General features: G+C 37.6%; 1 protein-coding gene across 5 annotated transcripts in view; it reads left to right on the top strand.

Annotated features, from left to right (window-relative positions):
• Positions 1 to 20,550, top strand: part of ARHGEF10L (Rho guanine nucleotide exchange factor 10 like) — a 3,087,848-nt gene that overhangs the window by 261,729 nt on the left and 2,805,569 nt on the right. For all 5 annotated transcript variants that reach the window (XM_044061816.1, XM_044061815.1, XM_044061819.1 and 2 more), the window contains exon 2: positions 7,410 to 7,496. In XM_044061816.1, the coding sequence (XP_043917751.1) occupies positions 7,460 to 7,496 (37 nt within the window). In that variant the 5' untranslated portion in view covers positions 7,410 to 7,459. The remainder of the gene's footprint in view (positions 1 to 7,409; positions 7,497 to 20,550) is intronic.

Genomic DNA, 20,550 nt, shown 5'->3' with positions numbered 1-20,550 from the left:
GAGGCTACTGTTTGTTTTTTTACTAGTAATTAGTAGCTTCCTTTTGTGACAGGACCACAGATTACAGTGATACCCGATTCATGTAACAGTATAACTGTTTCTTTCTACTGTTAGGTCTTTGTTGAAGATCGTGAGTGCATTCTGTGTTGTAAGGCCTGATGAACATAGATGCAGCTTAACAGTCTAAGCCTAGATTAACACATAAGTATGTGATGCCTGTGTCAGAATTGGTGACAGTGAGCTTGTTTTACTAATAAAGTTTTAAAAAGCATATCACTCTGGAAGAATCTAAGGCGATAACATTTGTATTTGTTGCAAGAAGCATGATATTTTCTGTTCCTTCCTGAAGTGTTTTATCCATTGTACAGTATAAACATCCTTACCCCTTCTCATTTCAGCTTTGTTGAAATCATTTTTGATATTTTTCACAACATTACTTTTTTAAATATATTTTTTCAGAATGGTAACTATAATCTTCTACTGAAAGAGGACATATGCCATATAAAATTTTGGTTCTAAAATCTACTTTAAGCCAGAAGTTCTTTTTGTAGCTGCGTTCAGGAACACTAAAAATTTGACAGACTTGCTTATGAGAAACAGCATGGTTACCCAGAATTCCAGTGCATGTTTGCAGTTTTACATTTCAGAGTCTGTGATGCTCTTTCCAACTAAATAAGACTGAGGAGTGTGAAACCTTCTGATCATGGCTTGATGAGAGGTCCAAAAGGAATTTACAAACTGATAGTACATTGTCCCATATGATGTTTGAAGTCCATTGAATCAGATGAAGATTTTATAGGTTCATAGGTTCATAGGAGGTTACTAGGCTAATGGCCCTAGGACCCTTACAAGCCTAGCTAAGTTCAGCCCTTGTTCCCTTAAGGGTCTAGAGATATGGTCTATGTTATAAGCAGATCTAAATCAGCAATGACTGCTCCTATCCAAGAGGGACACAGGTGAAACCCCTGGGGTGAATTTGTGGTTTCCCATCCAATCGTCCAGGTTACACTTAAAAAGGGTTAACTAGGGGCTCTATTTAACCTGTACTGGAAATTTTTTCCAGAGGAGAGGAAACATTTGGGAGACATCTCTGTCTCTCCAGCTTGCCCTGTTGATGTCTCATGCTAAGGTAAGGTCCATGTAAGACATGTGCTGAAGACCCTGAATTTTCTTTGAGAGGGGCCATTGAGGTCTCTTCAGTTGCTGCAGGTGCCTGTTTAGGTACATGCCAAAGGGAGCATTGTTATTGGCCTGTTGAGGGAAGAGTACATGGGAGTTATAACCTCTTTTGTTCTGGAAACTATACCCTTGTTTATGAGGTGAGCAATGCAAAAGGCCTTTCTTACCACCATTGAGACATAGTGATGAAAACTAAGGTTGCTGTCAACCTCTGTGCCCAAATTTCTTAATACTGATTTAGAGCCTAAGGTTTTGTTATTAATATGGTAATCTGCAGGGATTTGTCAGAGAGGAATGATAATGCATTTCTTTGCATCGACATTAAGATCATGACTTTGACACCAATCATTGGTTTGCATAAGTTCTTGTTGTTGAATGTTGACATCATTTGGGGACTCATTGACTGCTCCCAGTTTGTAGTTATCAGCAGACTTTGTCAGCCACATATGTTTTGTTTTTGCCTGCATTTCTGAGAAGTAGATTCCAAACAATAGGGGCCCCAGCACCAATCCCTGTGAAACAGCCCTGGTAATGGGTCTGCTGGTGGAAGTGGAATCCCCTATTATTACTGTACGTGTTTTGTCAGTAAGCCAGTTTGCAACCCACTTGACAGTATATGGTTGACCCCAGCTGGGTGAATTTTTCAATGATGCCTGAGTGGGGGATTGTGTCAAAGACCTTGGCTAAGTCTAGGTAGGCCTTATGCACAGATTTGTCTTTGTCCAGTTCTTTTGTGACAGTCTCAAAGAAGTCCACCAGGTTCAACAGACAGGATCTCTCTTTAGCAAAATCAAAATGGGTTGGGTCAAGTGTTTGAGGGTGTCCTATATCCTTGTTGATAAGGTCCATGATGATTCTCTCCATGGCCTTGTAGATAAGGCTGGTTAGCCTAATGGGTCTATAGTTCCCACGATTGGTGTATGCACACCCTTGTGGAAGGGGATGATGGTAGCTGTTTAGCATTCAGCAGGGACAAAACCAATGCTTAGGCTGTGGTTGAAAAAAGTACCCAATGGTGTTGCTAACTCCTGTTTTAAACCATTGAGAACGCAGCGTAGGATGTTATCAGGTCCCATAGAGGCCGTGTTTTTGGCCTTGGAGAGAGTGGTTAAGACCTGGTCTTTAGAGATACTAGGTGGAGAATAGGTGGTAGGAATGTTTTGGGTTATATGTGGTGGGGACAGGGATGAAAAGGTTTCATTGAACTTGTCTGCTAGCAGGTTTGGCTATTTCCACTGGTTCAGTATATATGGTACTATTCACTACCAGTTAAATGCAAATTTGGGCTTTTCCTTTAAGGTTTTGGATGTAGCTAAAGAATGCCTTATGGTTATCCTTAGCTAGGGATGCTAATCTAGCTTCATAGTTAGCATTAGAAGACTTTACAAGATGTCTTATTTGCTTGTTCAAGCTGAGAAGGGTGTGCTTCCAATTCTAAGGTCATTCCTTCTTGCTCTTAGACAGCAATTTCTTCCTCTTGCTATATAAACTGTTTATGGTGGCTGTCCACCAGAAAGGCTTGTTTTGTTTCTAGAGGATCTTGCTCTGGTCCTATCAGGAATGGCTGAATCAATACAATTGTATAGCTGTTTATACAATGCATGGGCGCATATCCCAGTATAGGTGTTCTTTCCATCAGTGGGGACAGGATCTTTGATGCTATTAATGTCTTCTCATAAGAGGCTGTAGTTGGCTTTGGAGAAGTTTTTTAGCCTAATTTCTCCCTGGGGGCAGTCTGATACTATTGTTATTTTGAAAGAGACTGATATATGATCAGACTTCACCAGGGAGGACTGCGCACTTGTGGTGGTGCGCCATTCTACCATGTTGGTGAGTGTGACAATGTGAGGTATTGCCAACTTTGCCAGGAGAATTAGGGCAGTGGATGTGTAACATATGCCAGCACAGCTAGCTAGAACTTTGTAAAGAATTATATGTTGTTCGTATATTAAACTGATTTGTACAGATGCTTGTGCTGAAAAATGTATTTGTAAAGCTGCTTGTGTTAAAAATGTACCAACAGTGTGCCCTGCTGGACAGAAAAAGAAATATGCATGCATTATTGTAGCTGTTTAAGTTTATAGGTTTTAACAGAGGATGTAGGAAGAGAAGAGGTTCATCTCAAACTTTGAAAATAGTTTGAAATTAAATTACCTGGCTTAGGGCATAACAGTTGTATCTTACAGTTCTCAGTACAGCCAGAGACAAAAAGTCTGTACTAGGAAGCTTCCTCCATTGTCTTTGGGCTGAACTAATTGCTACTCTGGAAGGGTGAAGGTTTGAAATCGTTTTTTGACTTCTAGGAGCTGCAGCAGATCTTAGCAAGGCTGTGTGTGTGTGTGTGTGTGTGTGTGTGTGTGTGTGTGTGTTTGTGTATTACTGACACATATGTGCTAAATCCTGGCAGTTTCTAGCAATGGGGGGGTGGGGTGCATGGGAACCAGAATTCAGATAACCAGTTGTATGTGATGGCATTCTGTAGTCCAGCACTAAAATAATGTTTTGATACTAGCTGAGACTGAAGTCTCAAAGCACTCTGCTTTTGTAACCTGCCAAAGAAGGATCTCTCACCTACTTTATATCGCCTTGCTCTGTTAAGTAACCAGAGAGTAATAATTCTTTAGATCAGTCAGGAAAATATAGTGAGATTAGTTAAGTATTTTTTTTGTAACTCTGTGAACCTGTCCACTTGTGTTATTTTTAATATTTCCTGTGAATGAAACTCTGGTGTTTATTGTAAATCATTCTTTAGTATCTTCATGTTCTTTTATTATTTATTATTAAATATATTTAAACTTTTCATTGTGTCTGGTCCTTTAGAGAATATTTTAACCTTTGAGAGTACTTATATCTATTGGTGATACTGTGGCCAGCACTCCTGAAAGTCTGACTTTTTGTCAACATTACAATTTGTATTAATATTAATTTCACTCAGTATAATTGGGTACCCTTGCAAGATCCTTGGAGTAGTTGGCTTTGGAGTGTCTGGTGGTGGTGTACCTACTTTATCGTCTGGACAGAAGGGGGCATAGCTAGTAAATCTGTGCCAGCCTTTCACAAGTGTGTGTGTGTGTGTGTGTGTGTGTGTGTGTGTGTGTGTGTGTGTGTGTGTGTAAAAATCAAATCAAGAGTGTGTGTGTTGGCTGCTTGGAATAAGGGCAAGAATCACTGGTTCCATGGAGAGGGTGCTAAAGGACTTGAGTTGGACAGTTGGCTGAGGACTCAACCCTACACCTGTGACAGTGAGTAGTTTTATTGGGGATCTGGAGGGAGAAAGACAGGACCCAGCCCCTTACTTACTGTGTTCCCTGTGTGCTCTTAAGGGAAATTATGCTTGATGCAGAGGGCTGCATCTGGAAATACTGGGTGCATCTATTTTTGTTCCAAGTGAACATCCCTCTCCAGTTCCAGTGATGAGGATTCAGGCTGCTTGATTACTGACCCAGAGTGGGGATGTCACAGCGAGTACCAAGTCTAAAATGTTTAGGCCCCTTGTGGGGGTGTGAGCTATCTGCTCCAAGGCATTTGAGTTAATAAAGTCCAAGAACCTTTGGGTGAGTTTGTTTGTATATGTATAATTTACCCAATCTATGGACAGGTAGTTAAAGTCATCCATAACCAGGGTGTCTGTTTGTATTTTGAGTGACTCAAGTAGATCCAAGTAGGCAGCGTGGCTATCATGGTTCATGGAGAGGGATCTGTAGCTGATGATAACTTGGAGAGGGGTCTTTCCTATAGTTATTTGCACATGGTGTAACTCTAACGGATCATTCTGTTAAAACAGTCTGGAGATATATTTATCTTTGATGGATGTTGATACTCCTCCCCTTTTACTTTTCATGCATTCATTTTGTGGTCTGTATGTGTGGAAGGCATTATATCCTGGTATGGCAGGGTGCTCTCCGTGGTCTTGATCCAGGTCTCTGTGACTGCACAGATGTCTGCATCTTCCAAAGTGAGGATTGCTTCTAGTGAGTGCAGTTTCAGACTTAGACTCCTAGCATTTAGAAGCATAATCTTAAGGTTGTTGTTTGAGGATATTTTTATGTTGGGAATTTTGTGTTTGTGACATTGCCTAAAAAAGGACATTATGGGGGAGGCAAGAGCCTTAGTCAGTAGCCGAAAGACCAGAGGTGACAGGTGGAGACCATCTCTGGCAAAGCATCATGCCCCTGGAATTCATAGCCCTTGGAACTAGTACTGGCAGTGATATTGATATGTATATTGATAAGGCCTCCTAAGAGTAGGACCTTGGAGTACTTTACTGGAAGACATAGTTAAGGAGATGAGAAGCTGTTTAATGGTGGCTCCAAATGCAGACAGCTATTAAAAAATAAATACTAATGGCAACTTTATATGTTAACGTTATTACATTATAAGTATGCATAAGTATGCAGAACTGCACAGCTAATGACCATGTTGGTTTATTGTCTGGCTAACTGATTGTGCTGTATTCTGGTTACTTCTAATAAAATCTACTGCAGACTACAGAAAACATGCCAACCCACTACAGAACTGTTTTTCCTCCCTCTAATACATCATCAGAACGTGGGGGTGGATGACATGGAATCAGAAAGTAATTGGACAGTTGCTCAGCATTCATTAAACCAAAACACCAGTTTATTAAACTTAACAAGTATAGGGCCACATATGCACCTAAAGTAAAAACTCTACATTTTATACTAAGAAATCCCACTTTACAAGATATGGGCATCATTATAACAAAAAGAAATAGTAAAACAAACAAAAAAACTTTATACTTGATCTTTAACTGTGCTGATTATATTCCAAAACTGATAAAAAGGCACCTCAGCACCTTTGTTATCTACCTCTCTTAGATAATATTCCCTCACAAAAAATTTTTGGAGAACATAGGTTTATCAAATTGTACTCTGAAATCCTCAGAAAGATAAGCAAGTTATACACTTTTCTGATGCGAGACCCAATCACAACAAGTTTCAGTGGTGCATAGCAACTGTTTTATCTATTTAGACTGTCATGTTTGGGTCTCACATTTTTTCAGCAAAACTGGCAGCCACCACAGAACAGTGCTGGTAGCACTTTATCAGCTTTAAAAGCTGCAATGTACTTCATACTGCCACACTAACAAAATTGTGTGGCATATCAACACATCTAACAGCTTTTAAAAGTCTAGTAGAGGAACACCTCTCTCCTGGCCACTGTGTAGTACTGCTAAGTGTTTTACAACTTTTAGAGCTGTAAAGTGTTTTGTGCTTGTACAGTTTTTTTCTGCAAGTAGTAGTACATCAGAGCAGGAGGAAATCCATGTACTGCAAATAATTATAACAGGATTTCTATGACCATAGATCTTTGATATGTGCTTTTGACATGGATGCCAAGATTCAACTCTGTCAAGTTTTGCTTTTCCTCAAGGTGAATTTATGGACATCCATGTAGAAAACACTTAAAACTGGTAATAAACAGAAATCCTATCATAATTGCCTGTGGTGGGTGTCATTCATAGCTGTTATACTTTAGACCCCGCTAGAGAATAGAGCATTCACCAAAGAACAGCACCAGGAAATGGCAACAGCTTTCAAAGCAGTAAAACACTTCACAGTCCTACACTTTCTTTTAACTTGTAATACAAGCTCCTTGTCCCACAAAACATTATGGCTGAGCTGCCAGTAATAACTGTTTGTTAATGTGTTCTGGAAAATGGAAGTGGAACTATTTCTCAAACACATTAACAAACTGGTTGTCACTGTTGAACCAGTATCAGTCATTTACATCTTTTTTCAATTTCTGAGTGAAATCAATGCACTTCATGTACTGTAACAATAACAGACATAGTACATTATTTAATACATACTGTTTATGTTCAATGTATTTTACAGTTCCTGCGTGTTATTATTTGATAACTAACATGGTAATGGTTGCGAGGCACATTCATAGCATAATTAAATTTTTATATTATGGCTGTTAATTAGTGGCTGCAGTTTACAAACCTGTTATATGTTTCCTCACAAATCAACTGCATCCTGACCATTGTATATGTCTGTATATCTTCACTTTTTGCTCCATCTATTTACGCCGATCTGTGAGAAGCATGCCATTATTTAGAAGCAAACATTTTGTTTTACTGCTACAGCATTCTCACCAAGATCCCAGCTCAATATAACTAGAGCTCATTGCCAGGAATTTGTGTGTTTGTAAACCAAAGAACCTTACAGAGATATTAACCTAATTGACAAAACATTGTTTTACAGAGGGGCTCATCAAAATTCTTTGCTGATGAGACTGGAAAGGCTAAAGAGACATGGCTTCCTCAGATGCATCAGGCCTTCCTTCCAAAGGTAAAAAGAGTTTATGCTTTGTCACTATTTTTATTTTAATGCATGTAGCTTTAGTCTTAGAGAGAACATTTCCTTGATACATTTTCTTTTACTAGGCAGAGAAATTAAATGATGTGCTGTAATGGCTAGCAGAGTTTACAGTAAATGTTTTTAATTCTATTTCCAGCATTTTAAAGTAGTACAGACTAAAAAGCCTAGTTATATTGACCCCAGTGTATTTCTCTATAGACATTCTTATTTTTGAGGCATGTACCTGGCTGAGTTCATCTGATGCATGCCTGTCAAAGGACTAAGCATTCCTGTATTCCATGGTGGGGGTAGTAAAAAGGGGTTCCCTTACACAATAGAACTTCGCAGAATTATATCTTCAGGCTCCCCCTCCTAAAAAAATGTAGGAAGCAGTTTGCTATGTGGACTGCAATCCATAATTCTAGCATTGAAATCAACTGCCCAACCCTTGCAAAATATTACTTCCGTCTTCTTTAAATGAACAATATCTTAGAGTCAGCTTTGCATGCAGATCACAGTCCTTTGTTAAGCTAAGCCATGTTATTTTGCATGACTTCTGCCCACCTTCCAGAATGATAGTTGAAATCCTTTCTCAGATCTGCATTGCCAGCACAATAACAAGCTATTGGTATCATAGCCCATGAGTTTATTTTCTGAGAAGCTGGAATAAAAATAGTTGATAGAGCATCAATTAAAAATAACTGTTTAGAAATAAGAGCATTATAGTGTTAGTATGATATTTTGAAATTGTTGCCAGAATTCCTCTAATTTTATGACATTCTTAAGATGTATAAGTTCATGTGCCCATCTCAGAGTTATTGTTTCCACTATCATTAAGATGATCTAGGAGACATTTTAATTATCTGTGTTGAGTTGTTAATTGTTTGGATACAGAAACCATATCAAATGTCCTGGCTGACAAAATTAACTTAAAAGTTTTCCTTCAGCGTCCCTTCCCTTGAATCTTTTAAACCTGTTCCTTCTGTTATCACTATCGACCTGGTTATGAAAACTATAACCAAAACCTGTGGGTCCAGACAACATATCAGACTGCCTTTTTGTTAGTTTAAAGTATGTTGTTGCTGAAGAGCTCCTTAAACTTTTTAGTTTCATCCTCTCCACAGGGAAGGTGTCTGAATTCTGGAGAACAGCAATTGTAGTGCCTTTACGTAAGGGAGGTATTGTAAATGACTCTGTAAATTGTCATCCCATTAGCCTCACTAGTATTATCTGTAAAGTCATGGTACAAATCTTACATCATTCTCATTAACAGTGACATTTCTAACTTGCGAACACATGAGTCTAGTCAGTATGGTTTGTAAAGGATAGGGCTTGTTTAATTTAGCTGACGATTTTGAGGACATGATTGATGCTGTTGATGGGGGTTATACTGTCCACCTTGATGACACTTATCTTGACCTTGCTAAGGCATTCAATACGATTGCCCATGCAGGCAGTGTTGATAAACTTACCAGCTTAAATATTAAACCTTATATTACTCAATAGGTTGCTAACTGACTGTCTGATCATGTAAGAGTTGGTGGTACCTTGTACTCTAATAGTTTATTCACTAATGGAGTCTCTCAAGTCTCTGTGGTAGAACATTTTCTCTTCATCATCTGCTTCCCTGATGTGAGGACAGATGTCCAAGGTTTGCTGTTTATCAAATCTGTGGGTGGCTACAAACAGACTGCTATTACTGTTTTCCCACACATTTTTACTTACATTCTTCATGAAGGGCTACACAGAGTCAACATCTGCTGCTCTGATAATGGCCTTAGAGTTAATGAAAACAATGTATAGCAGTCACATTTGGGAAACAAGTCTTCCCTACTGATTATCACATAAATGGAGCTCTACTTTAGTCAGATACAGTATTTATAGATCGAGATACTTTCATCAACAATGAGCAGTCCTTGGATTATCATTTATCAGTTCCAGTAAAAAAAAAAATGTCATTGCCTAGTTAGTTATGAAAGGTGTCCCCTCAAGACTGAAAGATGTCTCCTTCCTTCTACTCCCTTATTAGGTCAATTACTACGTGCAGTATTTTGACTGGTATGTATGTTACTAAACATGTATCCCAGCTTGAAAGACCTCAAAGTTTTCTAAGTTAGGAAATGAAAGAGGTAAGCTCTCTTAAATATTCTGATAGACTAAGAAGTCTCTTCCATCTCATAAATGCTTCTGTCTAGAATGACACTATTTTACTAGTGCTTCTTCAGCTCACCTCAAAGGTCTCAGGTCACATCATAACATAAATAAGTCTTATTGGTGGAATGAGATTATTACCCAAAGGATTCCGTACCTGTGTAACAAACGTTCCTCGCATGTTAAAATGTCCAATACCTTATCTTCATTTAAGTTAACTCCTGATGAATTTACCTCAGGGATTACTTGTGTGGTTCTTTTCAATAAGGGAGGTGACAATTCCCAGTGTGCACGTCTAGACTACATATAGTTGTTTAAACTTCCTGCCGTGTCTAGTACTAACCTATGGATCTAGTAACATATGTATACGTTTTATAATAGAATTATCTGCATTTAAATTTTGTCATATGTGTGTTCCAAATGTTGTACTAGAGCTTACTATACAAAAGTTCTAGATGGTGGGCAAGTAATTATAGCCAAATGTTGGCTTCAAATATGGTGCATTGAGTATGGGACAGTATTTTTTTTCCCCAAGAAGGTGGTATATTATGATAGCAGGATAGCAAATGGTGCCTAACTTGATGAATATGTCAAAGTGAATTATGCATTTATGTATGATTAGATCTTTTGTTTGGTTTGTCTTCCATACAATCCTTTTGAGTGTCAGAGACCTTTATATATCTAGTTAAAAATGATTGTAGTGTTGCCTGATGGGATTAATCCCACTATTTTGGCCTTTAGAAAGGTTAGGAATTATTATTGGTTAAGTTCCACAAGATTATTTATTGTTACTTTAAATTTAGACATGACTAAATGGACACTATTTAAATGTATTTTAGAGTATATTGATCACTGTAGTGGGTTGACTAAACACTGTGATACTAAAGACATTGGATCATCTTCACAGATGTTATCGTATTGTGAGACATATGTTAGAGTCAGTGTGCACTTGTGATAATCTACACTAAGGTCTACACTTGGGGTCTAGCCAGTAAAGAGTAGATCTTACTTGTCTTTACTTGTGTGTAAGGATGGAAGCATGGAAAGTTAATCCCCCTCTGCTGAACTGGCCTATCATTGTCCTGCAGACAAACTCTGGGGTTCGGTATCTCCCACAGCAATTTCAAAAGATCTTCATATGATTTGTACCCACTGATGTGGTAGGTTTAAGGGATATGTTTACATTTTATAAGCTTTTGGTTGTACTCCAGTATTAGCTAGTGGAAGTATCATGTAATTCCACATATTCCAAAGTGTTCTTAGATTGCTATAATGTTGAATATTAATTTGTTCCAAATCTATGTACAGCTATATTTAGGGATCTTATCCATCTGTAATTTAATTTACACCTTCATGTGAGAGTGATATAAACTGTTGAAATGCAGTTTGGTTAACTCTTCAGTTTTGGGAATGTTCAGCCTTTACAAATTGCACACCATTGTGTTTAACTGTGTTATTTTAGTTTACATGATAGAGTAGCTGTTACTCCCATATGGTTATACATGTGCCCTAAATGTCTGGCTACTGGTTCAATGACTAGAGTAAACAGCAAAGGCACTTAGAAAGAGATGGGGGTATATGTATCAGTTGGTATACATGATAATGACATGCCATATAAATTCTTTAAAATATGTAGAGATGCAGAAAAAGATGTTGGGAAATACCAAGTGTTTCAGCACTTTCCACAGATACGTACAGATCAGCACAGCTTTATAGATTTCTTCGTTAAGGAGAACTACTACTACTCTGTGCTATCCTGCTCCTTAGCTAAACTATGGAACTCTCTTCCTCCCTCCCTTAGAAATACTCATAACCACCAACTTTAAATCCCTCCTCCATTCCTACCTATCTTCAAAGTGGGAATGCCCTTACTCCTTCCCCACATAGGAGCCTCCTATACCAGGGGTCTGCAACCTTTACTATCAAAAGAGCCATTTTTGGCCCCTCTCCCACCAAATAAAATTCATCGGGAGCCACAAAACTTATTTGACCCCAAATATGAAGATAACACAGTGTATACAGTTTTACATATAGTTATTATACTAAATATAAAAGAACTGAGTTTATAAGAGCAATATTTAAAATACGTCCCTATTTTTGTTCTTTTGTTGTGATTGCTCAATTGCTCTCAGTGTGTGTGTGTGTGTGTGTGTGTGTGTGTGTGTGTGTGTGTGTGTGTGTTCCATATCTTTTGACCTCTTAGAACAAGAAATCTGGACAAAGCCATAAATAATGGGGCACAAAGGCCAAAAAATAGGGACACTTTTTAAATATTGCTCTTTCAAACTTAGAAAATTGATAGAATAACAGATTTTGCATTAGCATGAATTTTATGAAGGGTATGAAGTCTGAAACTCAAGTGTATGTCTATTTTTTCTGACTTCAGCCCTCAAAGAGTTGCCAGAAAACCACAATTTTATGAGAAACAGACCAAAAATATGAGGCAAAAGTCAGGACATTTTGTGAAAATCTGCACAGTTGAGAGGTAAGTGTGTTTATGTGTGTGTGTGTGTGTGTGTGTGTGTGTGTGTGTGTGTGTGTGTATGTGTGTGTGTGTGTGTATGTGTGTGTATGTGTGTGTAAAATGCATGTTAACAGAAACCATGTTATTCTAGCAAGTTTATAAGTTTATAAGAGCAATATTTAAAATATGTTCCTATTTTTGTTCCTTTGTTCCCCTTCATTTGGGCTTTGTCCAGATTTTTTGTGGTAAGAGTTTGAAAGGTATGAGAGTTATAGAAACCTTTCAGGAGATGCTACTGCTGCCAGGGGATTGCTCAATTGCTCTGTGTGTGTGGAATGCATGGCAACAGAAACTGTGTTATTCGAGCAAGTTTCTACATTTTGTAAGAGCAATATTTAAAGTCCATCGCTCAATCACTCTGTGTGTGTGTGTGTGTGTGTGTGTGTGTGTGTGTGTGTGTGTGTGTGTGTGTGTGTGTGTGTGTGTGTGTGTGTGTGTGTGTGTGGTGCAGTAGAGTGGCCATTATTTTTCAAAGCTAGAGGAAGCCACTGCAGAAGCGTGGAAGAGCCACATGCAGCTCCAGAGCCGCAGGTTGCAGACCCCTGTGGGCCTATATCAAAACCCACCTTCTAACTCTGTGCATCATCTCTGCACTCACATCATTTGCCCTCCGACTCCTCCTAACCTCCAAATTTTGTTAATAGTTTATTTCCAACAATTTATCGTTCTTAATTGTTATTCACTGTTAATGACCCTTAGACTATTCTGTTGCTAGATTTTTATTACTATTATTGTGGAATGTAAATTTTCAGTTGTAATTCACTGTCAATGACTCTTAGATGGTACAGTTGCTGCATTTTATTATTGTAGAATGTAGAATTTTTTTACTGTAGAATGCTGCATAAAGCTGCATGACGTCTTTGCTTTTTATGTGTATATGCTAATATGTTTGTCGTAGTTGCTGGAGCTACCCCCCGGGCCTCCACTGAAAATGGGCTCTTTTTAGGCCCAGTGGACTTCCCCGGTCATCAAACTGAAATAAATAAATACATAAATAAATAAAACAAATAAATAAATAAACACATAAATAAATAAATAAATAAATAAATAAATAAATAAATAAATAAATAATTTGTAATAGATACTTGATTGTGAATAAACATTCCTTTCTTTACATTATCCTAAGTATACCTTTGCAAAATAAAGCTACATTAGTCCTGTACGTTAGTGAAGGAAGTAATGTCTTTAATCTAGTGCATACTGTGGCCGGTATGTATAAAGGTCACAAGAACAGATTTGTGTTGGGTTTGTGTGTAGCTACAGTGGCTGCTGATTTCAATAGGCAGGGGCATTTTGGGCCTGTATAACCACATTACAGGCTTTTTGATGGTATGAAAACTGCTAAGGAAGGGTAACAATTTGAATAGCTCTGCCAGCATTGCATCTCATCTTAGTACATTCCACACTTTAAGTTATCTGATAATTTTTTTGAGTTCTGCCTCATTAATTGATCATACCTTACTTAATGTGCTAAATGCCAGTGTTTGCATACAGATGTTTGCGCATGACTGTTGTCCTTGTGGGTACTGATCTATATAATGGCATTTGCAATGATCGTTTTAAGTTTTGAAAATGGTTTGCATGGTTGAGCAGGTAGGTTGAGTTCTTGTCTTACACATTTTGTTAATTTGCTGTCTCATAGTCTGCATTTTAAGCTTTGCTGCTTTTTCTGTGGCATGCAGAAGGAGTCTTGTAATATTGGCAGTATAGATCCAGTGCTGTGGTCATTTCATTATCAAAGTTTTAATTCTGCATATTAAGAGTTTGTATAAAGTCATGATATATCCTATGTGAGTCATACCTCTTAACTTCTTAGAGCAAGAAACCTGGGCAAAGTCATCAATAATGGGGTAGGACAAAGGCCGAAAAATAGGGACACTTTTTAAACATTGCTCTTACAAACTTAGAAAATTAATAGAATAGCAGGTTTTGCATTTTTCTGAAGGGTATGAAGTCTGAAACTCAAATGTCTGTCATTATTTTGGATTTCAATCCACAAGTGATTTGCTTATGATTTGCCAGAAAACCAAAATTTTATGAGAAACTGGCAAAAATATGAGTCAAAAATGTGGACATTCTGCAAAAATCTGTACAGTTGAGAGGTATGAATTGTCAATCCTAACCATTATTATTTTTAATTGATCATGTAGCCAACTGAGTCCTTTAATCTGTTTAGCTGTTTGAGCTGTAGTCCATCTTCTCAGTTTACTTTCTCAATAATCTGAATGTACTTGAGTGTAACTCGCAACACTTGTGGAGTGCAGTTAAAGAACAAAAATGTAAACTTCAGTAATAGATTACTGACACTTTACTGAAAAAAAAAAGTTGAACACTTTCATCTTCTTATGCTGACATTGCAATAAAATGTGTTGGCTGTCCATGCCTGGATTTTACATTTCTATTTTTTTTTTTAAGTTTTCACTATTTCTCTGGCTATATCAGCTCTACTTGTTTTGTTTTAGTAATGGTTTTATAAATATTTGTTTTTTCTTGCATCTGTTCCTCAAATTGTGGGATGAAATCTTTTAATTTTCTGGAATGCTGTGTTAAGTTGCCAGATATAAGGTCTGTTTTTGACTGCTGATAAGTTGCCCATTATTACAGCAATATATCACCAAATTTCAGTAGGTTTCATCTTGTATGCTTGCAATGATGACATTAAGGTGCACGGATAAAGCACTTATGTACTCTTGTACTCTGTTAAAAGTGTCGCAGACGGACCTGACATTACTATATGTGTGTATATATATATATATATATATATATATATATATATATATATATATATATATATATATATTTAGCTAGTTATATTTGTATGCATGTTTAAGATCACTTGCAGGGACCAAAATCCATCATCAGGTCGATTAAGCTGAATAATCCATTTTATGATATTATTCAAGGGCCAGTTATCTTGAAGTTTTCTGTATACTGCTTGTATTTGACATTTCCTGGGATTGTTACTCTCCATTCTTGACAGTCTGTAACTATTTCATATTTTAAGTATACATTTACCTATGTATATAACAGGAAACATTGTACATTTTTGATGGTGCCATTACTCCAGATGTATTATGCATTTTTATACTGCGGTGGTGGTGCTGTGGTAGCGTTGTCGCCTCAGTAAGACGATGTCCGGTTCGGTTCTCAGCTAGAATGTCTTCTGCGTGGAGACATGCATGAATGGGCATACCTTCGTTGAAGGTTGTGCATCACAGCTGGCAACTCGGCACGTAAAAATCTACTGCCAATCATGAGCGGACCGGAGTTCAGCTGTGGCGACCCCTTAACAGGGAAAAGCCAAAAGACACAACAACAAAACCCTGGCATTGCATATGTTTTTAACAAAATAAAAAAATAATCTACACTTCAATGGTATGCAGAACATAATAACAGAGAGCTCCTTTCATCTGATGTTGTCATGTTTTTCTTGTGAGAAATATTTGTTTTTGTAAAACATTACATTTGGTAACACTGGTTTGATAGTTTTAAAAATCACAGTTTTACATGAACTTTGTAGCCCCTTAACATTTACTGACATTATATGCAGATGTTTTAATTAGTAAGAGGTCAGTACTTTTAGTAACTATAGGTTTTGATTGCATAATTCATACCTTTTAGTTACAGCTCATTTTTGAAGAACTGTTGTATAATTTTACTGTATGAATTAATTGTGTTTTGACACGGGTCTTACCAAGGAGACAGTGGCTGGTAAGGGAGGGTTTTATAACTTAGCAGCATGCAGAACTTAGTACAATAAATTTAATTGCATAATATTATGTATAACAATGTGATCAAACATTTCCTATCACCATGAGCTATTTAGAATGTGTAATTTGTGTGTTTGTGTGGGGGTGTATATAGATTTCCTGAACTGTGCAGTAGTCCTCATAAGGCTGAGAGGTATCTTAAGAACAGCAGACTCTCTGCAAAACGCTTAATAATGTAACAATTTCAGACCTTATTTAAGACATTTGTGAGCAAGGTTAACTAACTTAAATATTTAATTTTGTATCCAAAGACTGTAACTTATACAGTAAGTCGCACAATACAGAATAACCAGTATACCTTAGGTAGAAAGTTTATATTCAGAATATATGCTGGCTCAGGTTAACCCTTTGATGGCCAGGGTACTACATGTACTTAGCACAGTAGGTACCTTCTTACTTCACTTAATTTTGTGAACCAAAGCATCCCGTCTCTGCATTCTTACCTGTCTTGTAAACCATTCTGTGGAACAGTGTAACAAAGGAATGTCGTTATATGCAACTTTATTACTCATGCCAGTAGGGCAGCAGTTTACAAGCAGCCTTTTATTCTTTTCTTGTAAAAAAATAGTAAAGCTGCAAAGTAATATTATTCTTAGTAAAGACCAGGTGTAACTCATATCATTCATGTGTTAATTTATATGTAATACTTTATAAAAGAAGACACACATAATGAAGTCTTATATGGTTTATGTTGGCACCCCAGCATGGTTACCTATCTAACCCTTATTGTGTTTAGCTGCCCTTATAACCTTTTACGTCTCTGCCTAATCCTGCAGGACATCTAAAGGGTATTGTGAGTATCTACAGTACATGTCCTTGTTATGAAAAACTAAACTAAAATAAAAATATTTATTTTGCTAAAATTGCTTAATATTGAGTATACTGATACTGCTTGCATGGATTTTAGTTTCAAATTAGTGATTTTTTTTGTATTATGACTAGTTTCTGTTTCTTGCTGGTGCAGAAGGTTTCCAGGCTAGTTGGTTTGTATTGAAATTGAAATACTCAGTAGCACATCTGCACAGACATTATTCTAAAACCAAACTCCAAGTGATTATAGTTACCCCTGCCCCCAGAGTCATTCCTGTCAGTATCATGGACCAGCACTTCCCCAAAGCCTCTCTAGCCAACCTGACTGATATGGGAATCTTAAGACAGTGTAAGAATTGTCTCATGTTGTGTGACAGTCATCTATTACTCAAACAGCATAACACAGTGTGTGAGAGATGTACATATATAATATCCTTGGAGGCAAAAATCTCAACACACAGTAAACTCAGACATCAAAATCCTCAACAGTACAGCATGTATCACACCTCTCTGAGGCCGTCACAATACATATAATCCATCACATGCTGAGGTTCTAAAGATTAATTTGCCTAAACCTCAAAACGTGACACAGGTAGAAAGCACTCTCAACAAATTAAGCGAACTTCTTTACATAGCACAAGGAATCCCAAAGTCACAGATACTAAAACTGTAAGAAAAGCCTTATCATAGAATTTATCAAGCAGTATGTAAGGAATCACCAAATATTGGACCCATCTCAGTTTGGATTCATCAAGGACAGGTCATGCTTACTTAAGCTGGTAGGTTTTTTGAAAACGTCATCAAAGCAATGGATGAAGGTAAAAATGGTATAAACTACATACCTCATCTTGGCCAAAGCTTTTGACACAATTCCTCACTCTGGCATAGTAGAAAAGCTAGATAAACTGGGAATTAACCCCTATGTCACCCCTGAATTGCCAACTGGCTCACAGATAGGATGCACATAATCATAATAGGGCAAGTTACCTCCACAAAGAGACCAGTCACCAGTGGAGTCCCCCAGGATTCTGTGCTGAGACCTCTCTTGTTTGGCCTCTACTTTTCTGTGGTACAGGGCAAGACCAAAGGGCTCTGGCTGACTATGTTTGCAAATGATTGCAAGCTAGGAACATTAGTTGAATCTCCAAATGACTAAGCCATTCTGCCGTAAGGTTTGTCGCAAGTAAATAACTGGTGTCAAGATCATGGACTGAAACTGAATGGGAACTACCACATTGACAATACGCACCTAAGAGTTGACCTAGTTGTAAAGGATTTGCGAACTTTTGTGGGCAGTGATCTAACTTTTGACTAATGTGCCCATTGTTGCAAGAAAGTCCTTCTATATTGCACAGCTTATAAACAAAGGGATTGTATCTAGATGTAGGGATGTCATTGTCCTCCTGTACTCATCCCTCATTAGGCCAGTCATTGAATATATAATCCCCCCTTTGGCATGTATCTGTCCATACGCATGCAATAACTAGAATGTCCACAGAGATACATTACTAAAAGGATACAAGGCCTAAACAACATGTCGTACATAGACTGACTCAAAGCCCTGTCACTATACTCTGTATCCTGCAAACTGCTAAGAGGTAACCTGTGTCTGGCATACAAGGCATCCTCCAACCCATTACTCATGGATTTACTATGCATCAACAAGTCAAATGTGATCAGAAATATTCAGTCTAGGGATCTAAATGTCTTCTGCAACATCAACAGAACAGTTTGGAGGAACAGGTATACTCACAGTGGATACGACTGCTGTGGAATAGACTCGCCCATTCACATAGAACAAACTTCATTCCTCTCCATATTCAAGCTCAACTTGGATCTATGAATTGGAAACAGAATATTTACCCCCAGACTGCACCCTGTGCTATTAATGGACAGAGACAGCTCATAAACGCTTTATCCCATGCACGAGTCCCATTAGATTATCTATGGCATGACCCCAGTTATTCCCATTAGGGTTGTTATGTAATTATCGACCATGGAATGGGTAAGTCTAGTCTATAACCTAATGGGATAGGATATTTTGAGCATAAAAAGGTAAATTTCACTAGGCTAAAAACCTGCAAGGGTAGCCAACATACTACTTACCCATGAACCTATGAAATATATAATCCTCTAAGACCCTGTACCATCTATTCCTCTATGAAAGTTCTCAATGTTTGCTTTACAGCATGGCATTTCTTGTCACAGTCCATGATTTTATTTCTTCTTCTTTTTTTTCTTATTAATTCTTGCTAGCATAAAATCCTGTGGGAAGATATCTAAGGAATTGCATTTAGTGCTGGCCATGTCCTCCTGCCTTGCCGACAAGTAATGTGCATAAATTCATGCTGGGGTATTTTGTGGTATCTTAATTATAGTTTCATGTTTTCTTCAATGTTAGGTTCTTTTTTTATAACATCTTTTGCTGTGGGTATTTCCCCTATAATCTAAAACTATAACTTGTCCAGTCTTCTGTCTAGATTTTGATTTGTAAAACTATTTGGTTCTACATGCAACCTCCAGCATTTTGCTTGTTAACTGAAGTTATACAGCATAACATACTTCAGGTAGGAAGTTAAACCATGTGCTCAGAGAAGGTATTGGAGCATTTATTGTATGGTGCTCTGTAATTTAGGCTGTTTGTCCTCATCACTTTTGTGTCAGTTTTTGTATGTCTAGGACTTATGGGTTGTATCTAGGTTTGCACATGTAGTACTGCCTGTAACAGTACTTACTGTTTGAACTGTTTGTATGTGCATTATGTTGCCACTGTTTTACTTGCCACCCTGTTACCAACTTGATAGGCCATGTTACATAATATTACAAGGCAACAGGTAATCTCTCTGTAATCAGGTCCCAGCTTTAGTACTGATAAAAATATGGCTGCCAGTAGTGCAATTTTATTTTATCCAGATCGCATTTGATGTGATTTATGTATTTAATGCTTTAAATAACAGCTTCACTGTATAAAATACAGTAAGTTTTGTAAACTTATTATTTACTTCAAGTGCTAGTTGGGCTTATAAATAATATAATGGCTTCATTTGTTGTTGTTGTTGTTGTTTGTCTTTCAGCTTTTCCTGGTTAGGGGTCTTAATGGCTTAATTTGTGCCATTCCTAAATGCGTATAATGTTTTGGGATAGTTGACATTAGTTGCAGTTAGAGTACATGTTACTCAGTAGATATGCACTTACCTTTAATCTATGTTAATAGAAGTTGCTGCCACTTTCTTCATGTCTCTAAATGATATCCATACTACAGTTGTTTTTCTTTACTAGCACCATGAGTACTGTTACCAATAAGTTTATTATTGTTTTACACTGAGGGCACTTTGTTGTATTTTGCTAAATAATGCAGTCTGCATCTGAGTAGTGTCCATAAAGGACTTCCTCCAATTGATGTGTATCAGACATCCAGCTCTAGTGACCTATAAGACTGCCACTTGTTCACTTTCTCAGGCCATACCCACTGCCTATTGTATCATCATATGACAATGTACGCAGGGAAAGCCAATTAACTTTGGGGTACTTCATTCACCTAGCAGGTGATGTGATTCAGTGAATACTTAGGCATTGGTTTGGAACTAGCTAAACCTCAGATATCATACAGTATCAGCCATGCAATGTTTATGTAGGTATGCCAAACTAACATTGTCAGTGTGAGAAGAATACTAAGGGTTTGTTTTCAAACTTGTCATGCCTGAGAACTATAGGAAAGAAGAGTTTACAAATACAAGAAGAAAGTGCTAACCTGGTGACAAGTGTCAGTGACATTGCTGCTCCAGCAGTG

The sequence above is a fragment of the Protopterus annectens genome, chromosome 2.part0 (assembly GCF_019279795.1).
Source record: "Protopterus annectens isolate FY-2018-M chromosome 2.part0, PAN1.0, whole genome shotgun sequence".
Lineage (NCBI taxonomy): Eukaryota > Metazoa > Chordata > Ceratodontiformes > Protopteridae > Protopterus > Protopterus annectens.
The sequence above is the reverse complement of the archived record's forward strand: the minus strand, read 5'-3'. Positions and strand labels throughout refer to the sequence as shown.